Here is a 21,799-nt window from a genome sequence, read left to right as displayed (position 1 = left end):
CCTGGATTCAGACTCTCAGGCAACCAGCCAGCTGTCCACTGGATGCCAGACAAAATTCACCCATCTTTACCAAAAACCATTGTGCACTGAAAACTCCCCACCTGTAGCACTAAAAGCCTGCTGGTGAAGAAAAACTGAGACAGAGCAACAGAGTACAGGCTATTTCATCACTGGGTGACCAAAGCTCATGACTGCCTCAGCTGCTTCTGGAAACCCATGGAAAGTGAAAGAAACTGAGCACTGCAGTGGCTTTTGGTCTGGTTCTGACAAAAATCCTGGCCATACAAGTTGAGTTTTTCTCTATTATCCCTAGAAGAATTATATTTTACTCGTCTGAGTGACAACAAAATTAAGCCCACAAGGGTCAAGCCCACAAAATTCTATCAGGTGGTATGATGCAATAGAAAAGCTTCCAGGTTCTACTAACCAGTAAAAGTCAGATTGGAAGAAAACGTTAGATTTGGTTCTTGTTTTTCCACTGTTCAAGGTGAACAACACTGCTAACCTCCTATCTTGTAAAAACTCCTTTCAAAATCAAACTTTTGGACACTGATACTCTACTTACTTATTGCAAGGATCAGCTCTCGTCTCTGTGCAAATCCAATAAGTCTCTCTGAGTCTTTTGAAACCACCACTGGAAAGCCATTGTAATCGGTCTCTTTGATGAGTGTCTCGACATCCTCCACCGTCATGCTGTCCTGTGTCAGCACGGAGAGAGGAGCTTCGCCGCGCCTCGGTCTCATCACGTCAGTCGCCAGCGTTCGGTGGGTGAACTCATCCTTCACATCCAGGAAGGGGTAGCCATTCAGATGAATGTGAGCTTCATAGATCCCTTCTTTTCCAAAGGCATCTGCCACCCACTTACTTGTGACAGCTGCAGCCATAAGAGGTACAATGTACTCCAGGCCTCCAGTTAGCTCAAACATAATCACCACCAGAGAGACCGTCATTCGGGTAACACCACCTGCCAACAAGGAAAAGACTCAAGTTTCTCTCAGTGCTGGTATACACACTAAGCAACTCATATTTTTGAGCCTTACACTCAAAAATGCATGTAATTATTTATGCTGAGTACTCTGCCCTTATACTCTTAGTCTTGTTTCTCTGAAGAAAGGCATTTCTCATCTACTGCAATTTTCATCAAAAAGGCTGAGTGAACTTGCTCATGCAAGCATTGAAAAGCAAACAACAAATGCTGAAAGACAGAGATTTAAAACCAGAAAGGATGCCAAAAAAATCAGATTTAAAGGGTACTTGAGAAAGCAAAATGGAACCCTGCCATTAGCCCTCTAAAATGACTCCAAGAATCAGTTAAGCGCCCTGGTTGAGGCAGGTAGGAAGGTGGAGAGGTGGCCTTCACACTGGCCTATCTATTGCAGTCATACTGAAGAGAAAGCTGAGCATTATCTTTGGGCACAATGGGGTTACAAAATCCTGCCTTGGAACAGCTTAGGGCCACTGCAAGAGCTATGCTACAGCCTAAACCCTTGCTTTGGATATCACTATAGTCATAGAGTTTGAACTGAGTACAGCTTGGTTTGAGGCCATCCGGGCATGCAGCCATAGGCAGGGTTGTAGCTGTATTTTCAATCTAGTCTTTCCATATTAATTTCATAAGCAAGCTCTTTGCTCCTTCAGTTTACATTAAAGGATAAAAATGATCACATAACTGAGGACAAGTGTATATGTATCTCTGAATTATTAGGTAACATTTCTTTGCCTCTGTTCAAAAGGTAAATGTAATAAATCTGCTATTTTTAGGTCTCAAAATACAGCCCCATTTTAGATGAGAAAAATCAGAAACAGGTCATTAAAAGATGCTTTTTATCTAGCAGCACACAGAAATATTAGATTGTTGATTACTTAACACTATGATCCAGTTATGAATTTTGTCTGAGGAATGCCTTAAACTTCTGACTGTGAAAAGCTGAGAGCAAATACCAGAGTAAGGATCATTTAATAATTACTCCATATCTCTTGCTTTAGGCAAGATAGGCTTTGGTACAGAACAGCTTAAGAACAAATTGTGACCATTCTACTGTATATCTTGCTATACTATTAAAAACCACTGCACTTTAATTTGGACCTTTTAGAAAAGGAAGAAATTGCACCCTCAACTTGAGTCCTGTGTGCCGTTTTGGGCATCACAATATTAAAAAAAAAAAAGACATTAAGCTATTAGAAACCATCCAAAGGAAGGCTATGAGGATGATGAAGTATCTGAAGGGGAAGCCTTTTCTGGAGTGGCTGAGGTCACCCAGTCTGTTCAACCTGGAGGGAACTAACAGGAGCCCTCCTTCTGGTCTACAACATTCTCACAAGGAGAAGCAGAGAGGCAGGCACTGATCTCTTCACTCTGGTGACCAGTGACAGGACCTAAGGAAATGGCATGAAGCTCAGTCAGGGAGGTTTAGGTTGGAGATCAAGAAAAGGTTTTTCACCCAGAGGGTGGATGGGCTGTAGAACAGGCTTCCCAGGGAAGTGGTCAAAGCACCAAACCTGACAGAGTTCAAGAGGTATTTGGAAAATTCTCTTGGGTCCATGGTGTGATTTTTGGGGTGCTCTGTGTATGGGCAGGATTTGGACTTGATGATCCTGATTGGTCCCTTCCAATTCAGCACATTCTATGCTACCTAGCAGGTGAACTGCAACATCAGAGCCAAATTTTTGTGCATTATTTAATGAACATTAAGATAATTTATTGTGAAGAGGAACTGCTTTACTTGTCTGGACAGTAAGATTCATCTCAGCTTTTACTAATGTGTCTACACTGCTGTGGATGTTCACATCCACGGGGATGATCCAGATTGCCTTTATAACCTCTAGATAAAAACAGGCCCTTTTGAGGCCAAATTCATCTGTTCATTTGCCTGGTTTTAGATGTGTATTGCCAGATAAATCTTATCTTTCCCATACCTCATATTTCTCTTTTGACTGTTAGGAGAATCAAGACAGTTAAGCTCAGGTGTGGGTATCTACGTTACAAACATTAAATTTTCAAGCAAATCCCACCCTTCTTTCCTCTATATTGATCACACAAATGATCCTGCTTTTCCAATACGAGCATCCAAATCTGAAACTTTCCCATCTCTTCCTTAAGTACATCTTTCACTTCAAACCTACCCAGTCACAGTAATCATTTGTTATGCCTCTCCACTATTTTTTCATGCACTGATGATGATATCAGTAACAGCAGCAAAAGGAGATAGAATATTCTTGTACACAAGGGGAAAAATATGATCAGGTAAAAACATACTCAAATGGTATGCTTGTAACATTCTTGTTGCATCTGTGGCTAGAAATTCGATGTGTGAGGTATTACTCAATGATCTTGCTTTAACAGTTAACAGATCATTGGTGTTATATCCAATAAATCCTACTGATTAAGCGTAATCCAATATTGGCCTATGATCAAAATGAAAACCAAAATACAGCTCAGTTGACCATGGCGTGACACACAGCCAAAATAAGACCCAAAATTTTTACCTCTGTGTAGCTTAAAATTTAGCGAAAACTAAGATGTTTTCTTCCTGCGCTGAGAGACAGCACAATCTAAATCTAAACAAGTAAGTTGTTTTAGTCCAGTTACAGTGAATTTCATTACACAGAATGGGAAAAAAGCAAGTAAAAATACTCCTGCTTGGAAACCTGCAGCCTAACTTCGATTTTTTCTTTTCTTTTCTCTGCTTTTTTGCAGATTACAAGGAGCAGGCATTGATAACTGCAAGCCTTTCTGCTGCTGACCATCTGGCATATCACTGGAGCAACCAGCAGAGGAAGCTGCCCATTCTTTAGCCCGTCACGTCTTGATTTCAACCTCTGTTGCACCCAGAACACCAACACAGCACCTAACACAAACACAGGGCCCTCCAAAGCACATCCCCAAACATCAGTGTTGGCCACACACACACGCCAATGACCAGCAGAGACCGTACCCAAGCAAGCTGCTGCTCCCACCATAGCATAAAGCCCTGGGGTGACACAGTCTGCCCCAGGTCTGCACCAGTTCCTGAAGATGATCCAGTCATGATGGTGATATGCCAGCTGCTCCACTCCGATCCCAACCATCCTGCCAGCCATGGCTCCAACAGCCATGCTAGGAATGAAAAGGCCTGAAGGGATCTGAAATGAAATATAGACACATGAGCACCTTGACAAAAATTACCAGTATCAAACAACTTCAGTTAACAGCAAGAGAACCAAGTTTCCACAGACTCATGGCAGCCTGCAGGGCTGATGCCCATGGTCTGACACAATTTTCTGCAGTGACTGAGTTTATGGGGCTACATGGGTATTAATACCTTTATAAAAGGTTTGTGCATTTTTTAAAAGAAATTTTGAATCCTATCTGCTGCATCCCACTGAATTAGAGAGAAAAATGCTCTTTCTGAATAATAGTTTGCTTTTGAAGTCAAGATGTTCCTGGCTTTGCCTTTATTGCTTTCTCAGCAGGAAGTCAGGAGATGCTGATGGTTCTGTCATAGCCTTGAGAATAAGCTTAACCAAAAATAACATATTGATTTCACCCTCTATCAGATGGAGTACTTTATGGTTTTATTACTAGTTTTTCAGGCTAAATCAGACCAGATTTTAAATTAAATGTCAAATGAAGAATAAAAATTCAGAGAAAGGAGGCTGACTGCTCAGAGGCAACTGATTCTCCATCTCAGTTTACAATATATTTTCCAGGAAGCTCTGTGAATCATTACTTTGTTGTCTGCTATACAGAACAAGTCACAAATCATTTATAAAGAATATTTAAATGAGAAGGGGGAGGAGGAAAGAGAATTAAAATTTACTTTGCCTTGGCTAAGTGCATTTCCTCTTAGATGCCAAGTGTACCAGCAAGTGGGAGATATATTTCCTGCTGGAGAAGACAATTCAGATCTGTAACAAGGGCTTGCATGGGGTTTTTGTTATGTTCAGACAGGAAAGCCTTTTATATATTTTTAAGTCTGAAAATATACCTTGAGCTTCCTAGAGAACTTAAATAATCACCTCATCAGCACAGCCCAGAAGCATCTAGGGCTGATAACAGCAGATGCTACAGCCCCCACCATATTGTGTTAACTTTGCTGAAGAAGTTGGATTGAGTCTTCTAGATTTAGAGGGTCTGCTCTTTTACAGATTGGTTGAAAGTATCAATTGCTTCTAATGAATTTTAAATATATAGGATAAATAAAGAATCACATTTCAAATACAGAACCAAGGTTTTTAATGAATAAGCATAACAATGACCCATCAGCCATAAATTAGTTTCTAGAGTGAAAGGCTAAAAATGGATCCTCAGTTCAAGTGTAGTAGTAAAGAGGAAATGAGATGCTTCAATTTTGGGCACGGTATAAACTAAGCAGCGTATAACTAAGAAAAATTTCTCATTGTCTGCAGCCATCAGAAACAGAAATAAATGCTCAGAAAATGAGAGCTGTAGACAGACAGAACCTGGTTTTTATGTGCTCTATTAACCAGATATATAGAGCTCACCACAAACTGCTTGGTATATATATGGAAGGCTTGGATAAACTGTTCTTGGACCTTTCATCACTCATTTATGGGGAGAAGGAGTTGCTGAAGGAATAAGCTGCAAATCCAGAATATTCAAATGACACATCAGTTAGTCTTCTCATTCATGCCCCCTTTTTCCCCAAGCTACAGTGCTTAAAAAGATTCAAAACCAGACCTTTTCAGCCACTTTTATATTTCTGTGATGCTTTAAATGTGTAAAATAGTAAATTTAAAATTATTATTTCCTTGAGCATAGTCACCTTGAGGCACACAAAGACATTAATCCAACAAGACAAACAACAATGTAAATAGCCCATAGCCAGAGAGAGCTAAAAAACAGCTGCAGTGAGAATCATCCTGAAATTGCTTATTGGCAACAGCGTGTTTAAATTCCCATAGGGATTTCTTTTTCACTTAACAGAACCGCAGATGACTGGAAGGTGGAAAAGCAGGGCTCATCCCTGCACTGCCACAGGGACCCACAGGGCAAGGAGCTGGCCGGCAGGTGAGGCAGCAGCATCTCAGTGACAGACAGCCCTGTGGCTGGGCCAGGTCAGAGCCAGAGAGAGCGCAGCTGCCCACGGCAACCCCTCCGTGCCCGTCCCCGATTTACCTTCATGCCGAAAGTGAATATCGTGATGACAATTTTGAACACCAAAGCCAAGGCGAGCTGCCACATGGCAGAGTAGACTCCAGGGCCAGCAGGTCTGTCGGGAATGTCATCCACTGGCCGGGTCATGTTTGGGTCGTTGATGTAGTCGCAGAGCTGCGAGGACTCCAGGGCGCCACAGTCATTGAAGAGCTCGGAGATGAGCTCGCTGGTGCTCCTGCGGGTGTAGGGGTTGGGGTAGGCGATGATGGCAGTGATAGCTGTTATCACAATGACCTCCAGCACTGGGTACTTCCCAAGCCTGGTGGTTTTTCGCCTCCTGCACCAGGCAATGTTGCAGCGGATAAAGAGGGTCCCCCAGAGGCCCCCAAAGACGCCGAGCAGGATGAAGGGGAAGAGCTCGGCCATGTACCAGGGGGTGTGGTACTCCACGTAGAACAGGACTAGTCGGCTGTTCCCAAAAGGATTGATGGACCTCAGTGTGAAGGCAGCCACGAGAGCAGCAAAAAATGACCTCCAGAGGGTTTTCAGAGGAAAGTAGTAGCTGACCTAAAACCAAGCAAAGACCATAAACATTTCACTGAGTGTGACAGAGGGTGCTTCCTTTAACTACCACCACTGTTTCACTTGACTTTACTGCGAGCACTAGACCTTACCACAACCAGAATGTGTCCACGAAGGTATCAGAAAAGGCATTTTCAGATTTCAGAAAAGGAGTAGCAACTAGTTCAAAACTGATACATTTAAATCCAGAGTTTCTGTCTAGAGAGTATAAGAAATGCTTGACAGCTTGGTCCATGCATTAGCAAGCTGAAGGCTGGAGAAGCCTCAGCAGAGGGATATATTTCCATATTGAATCATCTGATTTGTTTCCAGAAAAACAGTGCCCTTCTGCTATTCAGACTATGCTAAAATATCTGGTTATTTCTTATTACTAGAAATCATAGATTATTTTTGTCATAGAAGAAAAAATAAACATATAAGTATTTGAAAAATAATGAGTAATCTTGGAGAAAGGTATCAAATTAAATATATGTAATGAAGCAACTGAACTGCCAGGTCTCACCTCTTCCAGACTAAAAAGCACACCTCCGATTGGAGCCCCAAAGGCAACAGAAACTCCTGCAGCAGCTGCAGCTGAAAGTACCTGCAAAGCAAATGTTCACGTACAAGGCATGAGTTGCTTGAAACCCCCGGTATCCAGACAGGGAAATTAGAAATTTATGAGCCAACCTCACCTCTCTTCTCTTTCCTTCATTCTTGCTGTACTTAGAGAAAAGGCTGCTGAAGAAGTTTCCACAGCAACAGGCCACATGGACTAATGGGCCTTCTTTCCCAAGGCTGAGGCCTGAAGACACCACCAGAACCAAGGTGACTGTTTTGATTAAAAGTGTCCATTTTCCCAGGTAGCCCCTAATAATGAACCCACTCAAGATGGTTTTTATCTGGAAAGCAGGAAGAACATATTGAAAAGATGAACAACTCTTCTCTACTCTGAACTTTCAAATGGAGTTAAAACTCCAGCAGAGTTTAAAAAGTTGCAAACTGATGGAGATGTGATGGAGAGAAAGAAATTGTAGGTAGGGCAGCTTTCCCACAGCAATATCTGAGCAGGGGTTAAGCAGACCACACTTTTACTGCTGTTACGGGTGGTCCCCATAACAGGCAGTAAGGACTCTCACAGAGATCAATAGAAATATGAAACTCTTACATATCACCTCGGATAACAAGCTCAGAGTTAAACTGGATTTGAGTTTAACAAAGCAGGAAAAAAGCAAACAAACAACAACAGACTTTTTTCCAGATAAAACACACTGAAAAAGTTCTAGGTATTGGAATCCCTCTGCCATAAAAACATGCACATAAGAAATGAGAAAGTCCAAAAGATCATATTTCTACACATTTTGTCTTAATTTTACTAGTGAGTGGCTCTGAAAGAGCACAATACGACACAAAGGCTGCAGGGTGGGATTTGGGTTTGGACTCTAGGCCTGGAAATGGGCTGGAGCTGAGCATCACCTCACACGAGGGATTTACCACTTGGAAACTGGCTTTATAGTTAACAATGAAAACTTTTTAAAACCACAGATATATCAAACACATAACAAAGACACACATTACTACTTGGAAACGGGGAAATTATTCAAATATTTTAAACTATTTGTGGTGGTGAGTTTTTTTGAAACGTTTGGATGTTTCTCTTAGAGATCAAGAACAAAAGTATGCCAAGATTTCTGAGCTTTGGGCTGTTGATTCTGTCTGCCAGATTCCTAAATAATAATTCCAGTGGTTCCATAGCACTTTGAACAAGAGAGTGCCCTGATTTCAAAGACTTTTATTAACTCTGTGGGTTGAATGACAAGGTTCTTCATTTAACAATTTAAATATGGACTGAGGCTCAATATGAAAAATATTGAAAATCAAGTAGATATTTTGGCTGCTATAAATGCTGTCATGCTGGCACAATGTACATTACTCTGTCTCCAGGAGCACAATTTGCAAAAGATATGCACCAGACACTTCTCAGGCATCCCAAATGATGGGCATCTTCAGCAGTTTAGGAAACCTAAGCTTTCTAGCCCACCCTCTTCTTTTTATTTTGCTTTTATTTAGAGTCTAGAAAATAACTGGTTTTGTAACTGGCCCAAGTAATTTCATCCTAGGAAAATTCTCTATAATCTTCTAGTGAGTATGTTTCTTGGAGATGTTGATTTTTAATTCATACTCTGGTAATGAACAAGTACATGCATTAATCTGTCACAGTGACATATGAACACTTTTTACTTTGAAAAACTTAGATGATCACCATAAAAGCATAAAAAAAAGAATGAAGGCAGATGAGATGGAAAGACAATTTCCTTGTTGCTATGCTATCTCATAGTACAGTTCTGGAATGGGAAAAGGCAGTAATTTTTTGTTATTGTTGTTGTTTGGGGTTTTTTGGATAGTCATGAACAAAGAGAAACTCACCTCTGGGATTCCAGAGCCGCAGGCATAAGGAGCAAACACCCTGACCAGGGAGACTGCCAGGAAAGCAAAACATAGAGCCCACATAATGTACAGAAAATAGTTTAGAATGTAAGCACTTGCACCCTAGAAAAATAACAGTAACAAACATTGTTAGACAAATGCAGATTGGCAAATCTCACACTTCTACTAGGGATCATGATGGCATGGAGCCTGATTTTTCATTTACATGGTAAGTGCTGCTTTTCCTCAGGAAGGACAAATAACTTTATATACTTCAACAATTTTATTACTCATAGAAAGAAGCAGCATACTAGTAAATACCTAACCCAGGCCATACAGTCTGTATGCAAGGGACCCAAATACCTTACACTGAGCATCTCTCAAGCACTAAAAAATCTAACTAGGCCACATAAAGTTCCACAACATCAAACAAATACATCATAAGGGCAATAGGTAATGAAAAGGCACCTAATGAAGGAATCTGCTGTGTTCATCCCATGGAGGGGGACAAGGAATGAGACCCTGATAGGTATTTTTCTGAGGGCTGGTATTCAAAGGGCAGTTCTCCATGCAGATGCTGATCTTTTCAAACAACATCCCTGTGTATATCAGTAGCCAGTTCAGTTCACAAACAGGAAGGGTAAAACCATAAATAAATCCTTTCTTTCTATATTCTGCTGTCCACGATAGGGTTGAAAACAATTTGAAAACACCATAGCTTGGCAGAACCCACTCACACACCTCAGTCATTTTTGCGCTAATATTTTAAAATCATTCCAGTCAGTAATAAGCCTACCTTCAAACCGGATAACTTTACTATTCCAGCAGAAAGGGAATGCTAACAATCATTAGCAATGTTTGACTGTGCAGTGCCATAGCAAAAGCATAGTCAATAGCGACCTTCAAGTTTCTACCTTTTTCCAATGGTCAAGTCTAAACTTTTGTTAAAATCTGCCTTGGAATACCTCTGCCTCTTCACGTGCATATTGTTTTAAGATTCATTTCAAAAGCCCACCTACATGGACAAAAGAGAACCTACTCAGCAGCATCAAATCAATACAAGGACCTTAAGGCTTCAAACAATATCCTATAGCAACATGACACTACAGAATAAAAAACTGAGATGAATCTCAGTGCATGAATTGGTACGAATCTTTCACCTCTACGTGAACTCTTCCTACCGGATGCAATCCCAGCTGCTCAAGAACATCAGGGCCCCTGTCTCTGCTCTGCAGGACAGCAGCCTGGATATCAACATTATGATAAATCAAGTAGGAAAACAGGCATTAATCAATTGTATCAGTTAACAGAGCTGGCCAAGCCTTGTTCCCAGTCATAAAAAACTCAGAGATGAGAAGTCTCCCTGTTTTCAAATCTGCAAGGAGGCAACTGTTAACAGCACGGATGTTTGCTAGCTTCATTTTCCAGGTCTGTCTAAATGAAAATGCAGCAAGCATACCACTAACCCTTATCCTTATGGATGTATCTGGAAGAAGAGCAATTTGTTAAGCTGGTGCTTGCTGAAATTAGCAGCTGGCTTTGCTGATGATAGAAGAATGCTGAAGCAATACGATGTTATCCCCCAGTGCCCTGAGACTAGGCAGCCATGGTTCCCACACTTGCAGTGATTGACATCCAGCTGTAGTAACCAAGGATCTTTGTTGCTACAGCTGAAGACAGTCTCATGAATGTCTTCTCCTAGTGCTTTCAATTACAAACAGCTATGACAATATTTACTCTTCCTCTAGAGAAAACTCTGGATATCTTGCCTCAGGGCAAAACCTTCCTGTCAGTGTGAACCTGGAATACCTCCAAAGACGGCCAACACCATTACAAAAATTTGGCCCTACTAGGTTGAGCAAAAGCTGTAGTTTTGCTTCTAAATTCACTGGAGGAAAATTAACTTTGTTTCTTTTTACTTCTTCTTTTACATCTCAGAAGTCATAAGAAAACTCTGTCAGCTCGTTACTGCAGTCACACATACACCTACAGTGCCGTGGCAGGACCCCACAAGAGTCCGTATGGCCAGTTCAACCTTTTCCCTTGGGACATCTTTCATTGTTAACATTTTCCAGATATCTGGCATTCTGCAGGTTCAACTGCAGCAGCTTCTAATGATTAATAATATGAAAACCTTTGGGAAGTGAAGTAGCAGTAACTCAGCATAGCAAATGGTTCATTTCTCATCCATTACATGCCATCACTAAGGCTCTGAGTCAGTGAAAGTCTTGAGCATGTACACCGGAGTCAGAGTGAAGCAGATCACCAGCAGAGATGATCCTGCTATGACCTTTCCCGTGATGGCTCAAAAGACTCACCCTGGATGCAATAGGAATGAAGCAAGAAGGAGAACTGAGCAAATTTCGTATTTTAGTTTGGAAGACCAAGAAATATTTCAGATCTGGTGTCAGTCTAGTTTACATACAAATGGAACACAGCTGAAAACAACTCTCACAAACTCAGAGCACTGAAATAAACCACATCCCTCAGGATGCCCTCCAGTGTGTGGTTACTCCAGAGGCCCAGAGCTCAACTCTGACTCGACAGGGATCTCACAGTTTGCAGACTCTCTCCTATGGATGTTACAGCCGTGTGTGTCCTCAAGGCTGACAGCTTCAGGGCTGCAAAACTGAGAAGTGGCTTCCAGGTTTAGAGGGGCTTCCTTGTCCTGCAGGTCTCAGCTTCATGACAGGAGATCCAGAAGTCCTGGGATAGGAATTCAGTCCATTGCCGGATCCAGTGTCATGATCCATGGGAGACATGGGGTCCTTTCCCCTACCCTGGACATGGGTAAGCCATCAAAAATGGGGTTCTCAGCTTCAGTGAAGCTGGGGTTAGGACCAAACTGAATCTGCAGAACAGGGAAAGTCTAGATCACCAGTGACACCTGATGACCTTTTGATATGCCAGCGAATTTGAGGTTTGGAAACTTCTCTCACACCAAAAAACCTCTTCATCTCCCTCTTTGGAAGTAGTTCAAGACCAGAAGGGTGAAGGATAATTGGCCTACAAAACAGTGATTAGGGAAGAAAACACAACTTGGTATGTGTCTAATGGGCTATTATGTTCTCCATACTAATTTATATCAAGCCTGTGCTTTGGGCTCATTTTATGGGAGCACTAGAATGGAAACATTTTTCAAGAGATGCCATAAGAAATGTCACAATCCTCCATGAAAACGTATGTACGGGGTTTATCACAGCCATAAATTGGCAAAACCACAAGGAAGAACTGATCTAAATCTCACTCCTCAAAATGTCAAATTTAGTTGGCTATGATGAGAAAGAATCACAGTCATGCATTAAAAAAAGGAAGGCATGTCTGACCAGAGTACCTTTAGGGAAACTGTTCCAAATACTTTTTGCCTAAGTGGGGCTCCAATGAGCACTTTTGTTTTATAGAGCTCTTATGTAAATTTCAGGCACAACGTGAAACAGAAAAAAAACACAGCAAAATTATTCTGAAACTTAGTCAAGTTCAGTGTATTTTGATACCTACTAAAACCCTCTACTTCTACAGAAACCATACAGCACAAAACTTGCCCATATCATAAGCCTTTTGAAAAGAAGCCTTTTGAACAAAACTGAATTTTTACTTTCCAAATTCACGTTTTATTGGGCTTTCCCTGGGATTTCACTGTAACAGTAACAGACAGATATATTAATAATATTTACAACCTCCATCAGACCCTCAGGAATCCACAGATCTTAGAGGCCCATTTGTTTTAGGAAAGTAACTAAAACTAAACCAAGATGAACCTTTTCTTCTTTGTCCTATTGTGACAGTTCACCAGGGGTGAGAAGCCCTGAACACAATGTGAGTGAAGTTTCACAGTGCTCACCTGGCCGACACCTTTTCTAAAGGCCACAGCAAACAGTCATGACTGCTGGTTTTGAGAAGCTGGAGAAAGCAATATATCTTCTCAAGGATATGCATCTTTCCTATACTTCAGCCAAAGTAACAGTATGTCAAACACAAGCACAGATTCCCAAATCCCCTAATAATTTTAACCGTTTCCTCTTTTTTCCCTTCCCACGTTTCTGTTAGGGTTTTTTGGTTTGGTTTCGTTTGGTATTTTTGGGGTTTGGTTGGTTGGTTGGTTTTTGGTGGGTTTTGTTTGTTTTCTCTTAAATTACGACATCAGGCCCATCCTGTAGCTTTGTATCAGGGTAATATTTCTTCACTGTCACAAAGACACCCAAAACATCTGTTGATGAAGACCAGGGTGAACCTAGCAAACCTCTGGCAAAGGGAAGCTCAGCACTGTGACTGGCAACAGTGCTGAGAGATTTTTGTCTCTGATTATGTGGATTATATTCAGGGACACTGAGCACCCCACTATTTCCACTGCAGTTCATTAGAACCACAGAAAATTGAGCTATACATATGCACAGACACTCACATAGTATTGCTTGTCCTGCAAACCGAAAGCAGCACTGAAGGGAACACAAATGACACACCTGCCTGGCAATGAAGGTGTCCTCAAACACTGTCTGCAGGACCAGACAACTCCACACTGGGGGAAGATCTGAGACAACCTCTCCAAATCACCCACCCACACATCATATTCAGTTTTTGTCAAATTCAAGTCAGAAGTAAGGAGGAAGGGGGGATCTGAAACAATAATTCTGCCAAAGATTTGAGTTGTGAAGGGATGAATATTGTTCAGTACATTAAATAACTTAGGTTGAAAATGAAATGTGGTTTTTGTATTTTTTACAAGTATTATCTGCCAAATGGTATACAGAAAGACTTTATTGTATTCAAAATACAACTTTCAGCTGTTTTGCTTTGAAACAGCATTCTTTGCACTTACAATTACTACAATTATGGAAAAAAAATAAAAAAGAAAGTGTAAGGGGAAAAAAGTCTTAAAATACAAGTTTCATGTCTGTCCAGATCAGTTTTTTCCCTTCCTGTCCAACACCCCTGCAAATCCTTCTCTCTGGCCACCTCCTGAGAGCCCACTCTTTTCCCAGTTTTTGGTGCTAGCTAGGTCTCCTGATGTGCCATAAACAAACTGATTGCAAGGGACAGACTAGCAGTTCTTATGCAGCTCCCTTTATCAGAATACATAAAGCCCCATCTGCAATCCCAAAAATATCTTCCTAAGTGTATTTGTCAGTGCTCTTTTTTTTTTTTTTTTTTTTTTTTTTCCCCTCCCATAAAATTATGTTTAAAAAGGAAAAAAAGAAAATGCAGCTCAGGTCCCCTGGTGATTATGCTATGTGTTGCTATGTGTGTTATGAAACACTTTTAGTTCAATACTGGTAAAAAGAGAGCGCAATCTCACAGTTTTCCAGTTTCCATTGCTCTTAAACCACAGGACCTCCTTCAAGTTAAGCAGATAATTGCTTGTGGAAATGTCTTTTTTTGCAGCGTGCTCAGTTCATTACTTTCTCTTTCAGAGAAACCCTCTGGAGGGAAGCTCAGCAAAGTATGAAAAAAGGGCATTGCCTGGCCTGCTGCAAAGCCCAGCTGATCAGGCCTCCCTACCTCAGACTGGCTTACAAGGAGCTCAGACCACTTCTGCCACTGGGGACACTTGTCCCTGTCATCGAATGTCGTTTCGTTAGACGTCCAGCAGCACTGCTCGTGGCTGTACCAGAAGGCAGACAGGCAGACACCCTCCTTCAGGTCTGTCATCCAATCCACAGCTAAATCTATCACTCCAGCTAATGTACCTGGGAAAAGAAATGCTGGCATTAAAAATAATCGAGCTGCAAGGATAATACGTTGAATTTGAATAACAGAATAAAACCCGTGATTTGGGTAAGCAGGAGCAGTGTAAGGCTGTATTGTCAGCCTGGAGAAGGTTCCAAGGAGACCTTAAAGAAGCCTCCCAGTACCTAAAGGGGGCTAACAGGAAAGATGGGGACAGACTTTCTGTCAGGGCCTGTTGCAGTAGGGCAAGGGCTAACAATTTTACACTAGGAGAGGTTGATTTAGGCCAAGTATAAGGAAGAGGATTTTTACACTGAGGGTGGTGAAACACTGGAACAGGTTACCCAGAGAGGTGGATGCCCCATCCCTGGAAACATTCTAGGTCAGGCTGGACAGGGCTCTGAATAACCGGATCCAGTTGAAGATGACCCTGCTGATGGCAGGGGTGTTGGACACGATGGCCTTTAAAGGCCTCTTCCAACCCAAACGATTCTCTGCATCAATAAATACAAATAGACCAAAGAACCGGGGGCAATAACAAGTTTTTCTGACCTTCAATACTCTCTCAGAAGCTTTCACTTTAAACATTATCATCGTCATACTGACTGATGGCCAAACAGGGGAGATGTGACCAGTGTCAGGCCCGCAGCCCGTCCCAGGCGGGTTCCTCGTGGGGCTGAGATGGGGACGAAGTCGCGCAGGGTCTCTACAGACACACCTGGCCACGGGTCTCGAACCTCCCTGAGTATTCAGGGGCAGCCCAGGAGAAGGAGACGTATGTTTATGTACAGCTTTACCGGTCCCCACACAGCAACCCTCTGGAAGGATGGTTTCATTACAGACATAACGTGGATGCCAAATTCTGACTTATGAACTTAACAGAATGGGGCTTTTGATATGAGTGTACATTGCTTAGCAATCTGGACGTGCAGAATAAAATGCTCTTTCAAATCCCCGCAGCGTCACACCGTTGGCTCGTTCGAGTTTCTCCCCGGTAATTACACAGAGCTACAGTGACACCCGGTGGCCACCAGACACAAAAAAAGAACATTTCTGCTTCTCTAGATCATCGGCTGATGAGCGATAAGAACCTGCCCCAGCAGCAGCAGCAGCTCAGAGCAGGGGGGTCCCCGGGAATGCAAGAGCAGCAGGAATGGCAGAGCTGTGCTCTGTCCCTAGAGCCATACTCCCTGGAAAGAATGAAACCACCAGCTGGTACAAGAGTCATTCAGTGTTTCCCAGAACCCTCTCATATCCAGCGGAAAGCAGAAGTCATCATTACTTCTACAAATAATCATTAATAAAATTTCAGGAGACTGCTAATTGATTTGAACAGAATTTATCAAGGCATATTAGTGTACTGGGGAAAAATACTTTGTAAAATGCGAACTGGTTCGGTTTTATGTTTCCAAAACTTAGAGATTTGTGGCTCCTGCTAAGAATGCAATTATGTGAAGCAGGGGTAGGAGCTGCTCCACTTTACCCCAGCAGCTGGGGCACACAGGTAGGTCCACGAGCTGGTTTATTTCATCTGGAACTAAAGTTTTCTGATTTTCATTTCTGTAAAAGAGACAGGGGGAAAAACACGTTTCAAATAATTTAAGAACTTTTTTTTACTTCAAAGACCAGAAAAAACCCCACAGATTCTTCTCCTACCCTTAAGAAGGATACTTGCCCCCACACTGTCAAGCAGAGGTGCTTAGGGTAGCAGTGAAGAATTTCTGTTGTATAAAAATAATCTGAAGAACTATACAGATATACCAGACAGGATGACCAAAAAAGAAAAAAAAAAAAGGCTGCAGAAGGGAGGAAGGGAGTGATGATGTCTTTGACAATTATTTTCTTTCATGAAGATCTTGCCTTAATCTTGGTTATTCTTTTCCATTTTTCCCAAGTTTCTATGGAAACAATGAACCATACTGCTAGATGACGATGAATCACTGCATTGCTGGCAAGATCAGCATGCACAGCTTCCTGTTTTGCAGTGAGCTCTAAATTCTCCTCCGATTTTCTGAAAGTTTCAGAAACAAGGAATTTTCATCTCTTGGACATGACCACCAAATGCTGTGCCTCTTGCACTTCTTGATGGGTCTTTAATGTTCTCTGTAACCTTCAAAGTTTACATTACACTTAACCAGGCAGCTGCATATTAATGCTACCTAGAAAAAAGGTGCAAAGGAAGACAGACTTTTGAATGCTTCCCCAGTAAAGTTATTAACCACACTGAAGACAAACATTCAGTTCTCTAGTATAATAAGCCCACAGGCACCCCAGCACCAGTAAGAAAATGTGCTTAATTATGCGACGGATCTGATCCCTTTTGCCAAATTCTTAGGGACCCCCATAAGGAGGAAAATGTTTTTTACTACATGCAATTTACTACAACTGCCTTCAAGAGAAGCAAATAACAGGGAGGCCCAGGATAATAATGCAATAGTAAATGCTTCACCACCTATGTGACCAGAGCTAGAAGTTTTTCAAGTTCTGAATTTTTGCAGCTTTAAGTGAAATTAAGGCAAGTGCTAGACAATTCTAAATCTCAAGGTCAAGCTTTTAATTTCTTGTGCTTATTTTGGTTGCCAAGATTGTAACAGAGCATAAATTTATCTCCTTGTTTCTCCAATCAAAGGAGCTGAGTTTGTTCCCCCTTCCATGTAACCTCCTGCCTGGAAGGAAAAATCATGAAGTACCCCAAAGCCAGACAATGCTGAACTTCATTTTAGACATTAGCCTTTTACCTCTCTCCTTTTCCTTTTGTTGATAATGGCAAATTTCTTCCTTTAAAGTGCCCTAATGAGAATGATAAAAATTTGCTTTGAAAAGACAGTTTTCCTCATGCACCTGGGTCAGAAAACAGCATCACCCAAGTGGTGCAGCACAGAATTGCAAATGGAATTCTTGCACATCCAGCCTCACCATCAGAGCATTTCAGCATTATCATGATGGCACATTTTGTGAAACTCTAAGTGAGAGAGGCCCAGGTAGTGTTCAGTATCTTTTTCTAGATCATTGTGTGAACAGTCTTCATCTGATCTCCTCACCAAACAACATTTGTGGGTTTGAGTGGTACTTCCCTTTCTCTGCAATTAGCAGGCTTTGGCTATCAAAGCCTCATTCCCAGGAGCTCCTCAGTGCCCTTCCTGCCATTGGACTGTGTCACACACCATCATCTCCCTCCAGCCTGATGTTCAGGGTCCTGTGGGTACTTGCCACAGACTGGAGGCAGTGAGGGGCTCTGCTCAGGCTAATTTATGTGTGCACTCTCACACAGGGAACTATGATGTGATCCCAATGGCTTCTGTTCCATTCTCAACATACATTGGTGTGATCTGTAACCCTGAAGCTGGCTCTGCGAGAAGTCAGAGCAGAACCCCCTCCAGACATCCCTTTCCCACCTACACTTTTCTGGGACAAACAAAGGATGCAGGTTTGATGACACTCCAAAAATGATGAGATACATGTATGTATGACATGATACATGTATCATACTGCCAAACGGGATGGTCCTCTCCTTCCTGCCTCCATCAGCTATATTTTGTTTGCTTGTAGCTCTGAGGTGACCAACACTGCTGAGCCCACAAATCAGCTGGAAACTAATCTGGCCAAAATCCATTTTTCTAACAAGTCATAACCAATATTCACTCGCCCAGTGCAGCTACACATGCATAGAGCAACAGAGCCCAGTGGCAGATGCACTGGAGAACAAGGATTGCTCCTTTTGGCCTTGCTTGCTCATGTTGGCAGTAGAGGCGCAGCCTTTGAAGTATCCCAAAATCTGAAAGATAAAGTTTATCAAATCGATGGGATTTAGGCTTCTAGATCAGTTAAGCTCCTTTAAAACTCCTGGGCCTGGGTAAATGACCCAAGTGCTTTTTGAAACTTGTGGAAGCCCCTGACAGCCTCTTCCCAAGAGTCCCATCTTGCTGTCCTCCATGCCCAGCGCAGGGACAGCAGGGGCAGAAGGCTCCATGGGACCCTGATGTCTTGAGTACTGCTGCTGACACTTTTCCCTTTCTCTCCCACTCCTTGCCATACTTTCTGCTTGTCTCTGGCAATGCCTGGACCCAGCTGCTCAAGGATTCACCCAGTGTCCATCCACTGAGCCAGCCTACTCCCCTTGGAGCAGCAGTAGCTTCTGCCTGTTCAGCAGAGGAGGGACCATGGAGGAGCCAGGCTGGTCCATGCAATCCCATCTGATCATACAGATGCCCTCGTGGCACATTCTCCTCTGAGCAGGCAGTATTTTAAGAAGAGAGGAAAACAACACAAAGTGCCTCTTGAGCGCACAACTGTGTCCTCCCTCCCCAAACCTGGCTAGGATACCTGACTAATTTGTTTGACTCTCTGAGGTAAAACACATTGCTCGGCACCCTTGTCATTGAGAAAGTTGCAAAAGCTACCAGATCTCAGCTGTAGCTTACCCTCATCTCCCATTGCCAAGCTGGGCACACCAGTGTTAGGGCTTATCAGAGAACAGTGACTCTGGCTTTTAACAGCCTTGAGGATTTCAGCAAGAGGTTTCATTGCAAACTAGAACTGAATAAAACCTTCTGGGATGTTTTTACTAAAATGGGAATGTGTGTGTGTTTACCATATTCTTTGTATGAGGAGAGGATTATTGAGGTCACTAGAGCCCTCAAGGGCTTGCTCTAACTTTATTTGCAGGCAGAATTCTTTATCCCAGATGAGACCAACCCTGGCCTTCAGGCAGGACTCAGCAGCCCTGGTAGTACACAATCTATCAGACTCTTCCCATCTCACCCTCCCAACAAAGTTTTTGTGGAAACAATTATGAACTTACATAATTTGCCAAACACGTCACTTCAGAAATGTTTTCTCAAGAATTTTACCAGTACTTCTGAGGCTCCTAACAACTGTAAGAAACATATTAACTTGACAGATGCTGAGCAGGAAATTCCCATCACGCCTTGGAACCTGGGAAACTTCGCATGGTGCTTTTACCAAGAAGCATGACACAGGAGCACCCTGACATCACTGAAAAAGCATAAGAAGTGGCAGCTTTTTATGTGTCTGAGCTGGGTCAGAGAAATGCAGCTTTCCAAGCAGGAAGATGTGCTAAACTAAGGAGAAGACAGGAGAAATTGAGGAAATTAATGAATTTGCCATGTGAGTTTGAGCAGGCTGTTAAATATGTAATGTCTGTCTGGCCTGGAAGCAGATCTGAAACCACGTCTGAAACGGTATTTTGCCTTCATGCATACATAAAGAAGATAACCCAGTGGAAATAGCAGTTTATAAAGCTCCCCTTTGAGTGTCCACAACCAATATTTTCCCCACATCGTATTTTTTACTTGCAGAATTAAAGTGATGACAAGAAAAAAAAATCTAAAACTAAAATTGACTTCTGCAAAGCAAAGATTCAGAGAGTCAAAGCAGCCCATCGAGTATGAAGCACTCAAATGCAGATTTCCCAAAGCAATAGAATAATCCCTCTACTGGTGAAAACATTTTTTTTTTTCCTAGGTCAGCACACAAAAGGAAACTCTGCAAGCAGGTATTTTTATTTAGGATCATAACTGCATGAATGCAAAGTTGTCTTTTTAGCTTAAAAAAAACCCATCAATGGAGAGACAAAGAAGTACCAAGAGAAGCAGATGGTACTGCAGCAGCTTGGGGGAGATGCTTCATGCCCAGCTGCAGCACTAACACACATACCTGCCAGCAGTCCTATAAGAAGCATTACAACCCATCCTGACCAGGCATCCAGCAAACTCTTGATGAACTCCCATATGGATTCTTTACTTTTGCTTGTAATCTGAAATTAAACACACATATAGATGTGTTGCTAATTCAGGTTGACAGCTTTAGAGTACAAAGTTTAAAATAATTAAACTCCTAGATGGTGCATACAATTTCTTTACTTCCTTCAGTCCTAGCAATTTATTCAGAGATGCTCAGCTGATTAGGTTGCAGCAGCCCTTTCATATTTACAACCTCAGGACATCCCAGGTCCATATTTAAAAGTTCTCCTCAAGTCATCCCACCTCTACATGTTTAGAAGCTCTCCTCACGTCATGCAAGAGGGAAGGAAGCAATAACTCTGGAACAATGCTTGTTTCTGTCGCTGCCAGGGTGGCTGTGACCCAGGGATGTGATGCCTCAAAGCCTGACACCGTTACCTTGCGATGGCGGTCGGTGTCACGCGATTTCTCCCGCAGCCAGTCGATGGTATGGAAATCTTCATAAGTTCCAACGTCTGGAAAAGGCTCATCCAGAAAATCCATCAGGTTGCCTGAACCATTCATGTCTCCTGCATTGACCATATTAGGATCTGTATGTAGAGGAAAAACAAGTTTGTCAATAAATCCAAGCAGCTTTGTCAGGCATTTCAGAACCAAGTTTTCTTGTACACACAAACTCTTCATATCTGCTTTTAAGAAAGCAGGGGGAGAATTATCCACCATGTATCCTACTAAGGCACAAGAGGAAATAAAAGATACCTGTCCCCAAACTACAGCAAGCAGTTACCAGAGGCATTTGATGGGAACTTGGATGAGGGCATGCAGGAATATGAGAATGTCTATTCCAGCAAGGTGCTCTGATCAGGGACTTTGGAACAAGATGGGCAACAGAGGAGAAACCAGAATCAAAACATACAAGAGTCACAAACCTGACAGAGCAAACACAAGGAACATGAGCAGAAATAAACCCCACCACTCATGCTAATTGGAGTGCTGTTGTGTGTGTGCCTCTGGGATACAGGCTCAGCTACTGGTTGAATCTGCACATGAGAAAGTGGGAGCTGGGTCCAGGAGGGCTCCAGCAGCTGGGCAGGGGGGTGCTGGGACTGGAGGAGGCAGCTGTGCACTTCTACATCACTTAACAAAGTGTTGTTCTAAAGATGGTCAATCCCATCCATCCTAAAAGAGATGCCTGGGAAATTGGATTTTCCAGAGAACACCTAGGTCTTGTAAGCTGAAATGGTATGTCTAAAAAACCCCTGTTATCGTGGAGTTACAAGGGAAAAACACAAAAACATGTAAAAATGGGGACATACACAGACTTTAGGGGCTGTAACAGAACAGATTC

At 42.3% G+C, this 21,799-nt stretch overlaps 1 protein-coding gene across 3 annotated transcripts in view; it reads right to left on the bottom strand.

The window, feature by feature from the left end:
- The window catches only part of CLCN4 (chloride voltage-gated channel 4), a 43,772-nt gene that overhangs the window by 9,534 nt on the left and 12,439 nt on the right, over positions 1–21,799 (bottom strand). For all 3 annotated transcript variants that reach the window (XM_040055322.1, XM_058419312.1, XM_040055323.2), the window contains exons 2-10: positions 20,890–21,041; positions 20,426–20,525; positions 14,582–14,769; positions 9,086–9,208; positions 7,354–7,560; positions 7,182–7,262; positions 6,119–6,664; positions 3,936–4,122; positions 566–964 (exon numbers count right to left, since the gene is read on the bottom strand). In XM_040055322.1, the coding sequence (XP_039911256.1) occupies positions 566–964; positions 3,936–4,122; positions 6,119–6,664; positions 7,182–7,262; positions 7,354–7,560; positions 9,086–9,208; positions 14,582–14,769; positions 20,426–20,525; positions 20,890–21,041 (1,983 nt within the window). The remainder of the gene's footprint in view (positions 1–565; positions 965–3,935; positions 4,123–6,118; positions 6,665–7,181; positions 7,263–7,353; positions 7,561–9,085; positions 9,209–14,581; positions 14,770–20,425; positions 20,526–20,889; positions 21,042–21,799) is intronic.

The sequence above is a fragment of the Hirundo rustica genome, chromosome 2 (assembly GCF_015227805.2).
Source record: "Hirundo rustica isolate bHirRus1 chromosome 2, bHirRus1.pri.v3, whole genome shotgun sequence".
NCBI classification, from domain to species: domain Eukaryota; kingdom Metazoa; phylum Chordata; class Aves; order Passeriformes; family Hirundinidae; genus Hirundo; species Hirundo rustica.
This window is presented reverse-complemented; position numbering and strand designations above follow the sequence as displayed.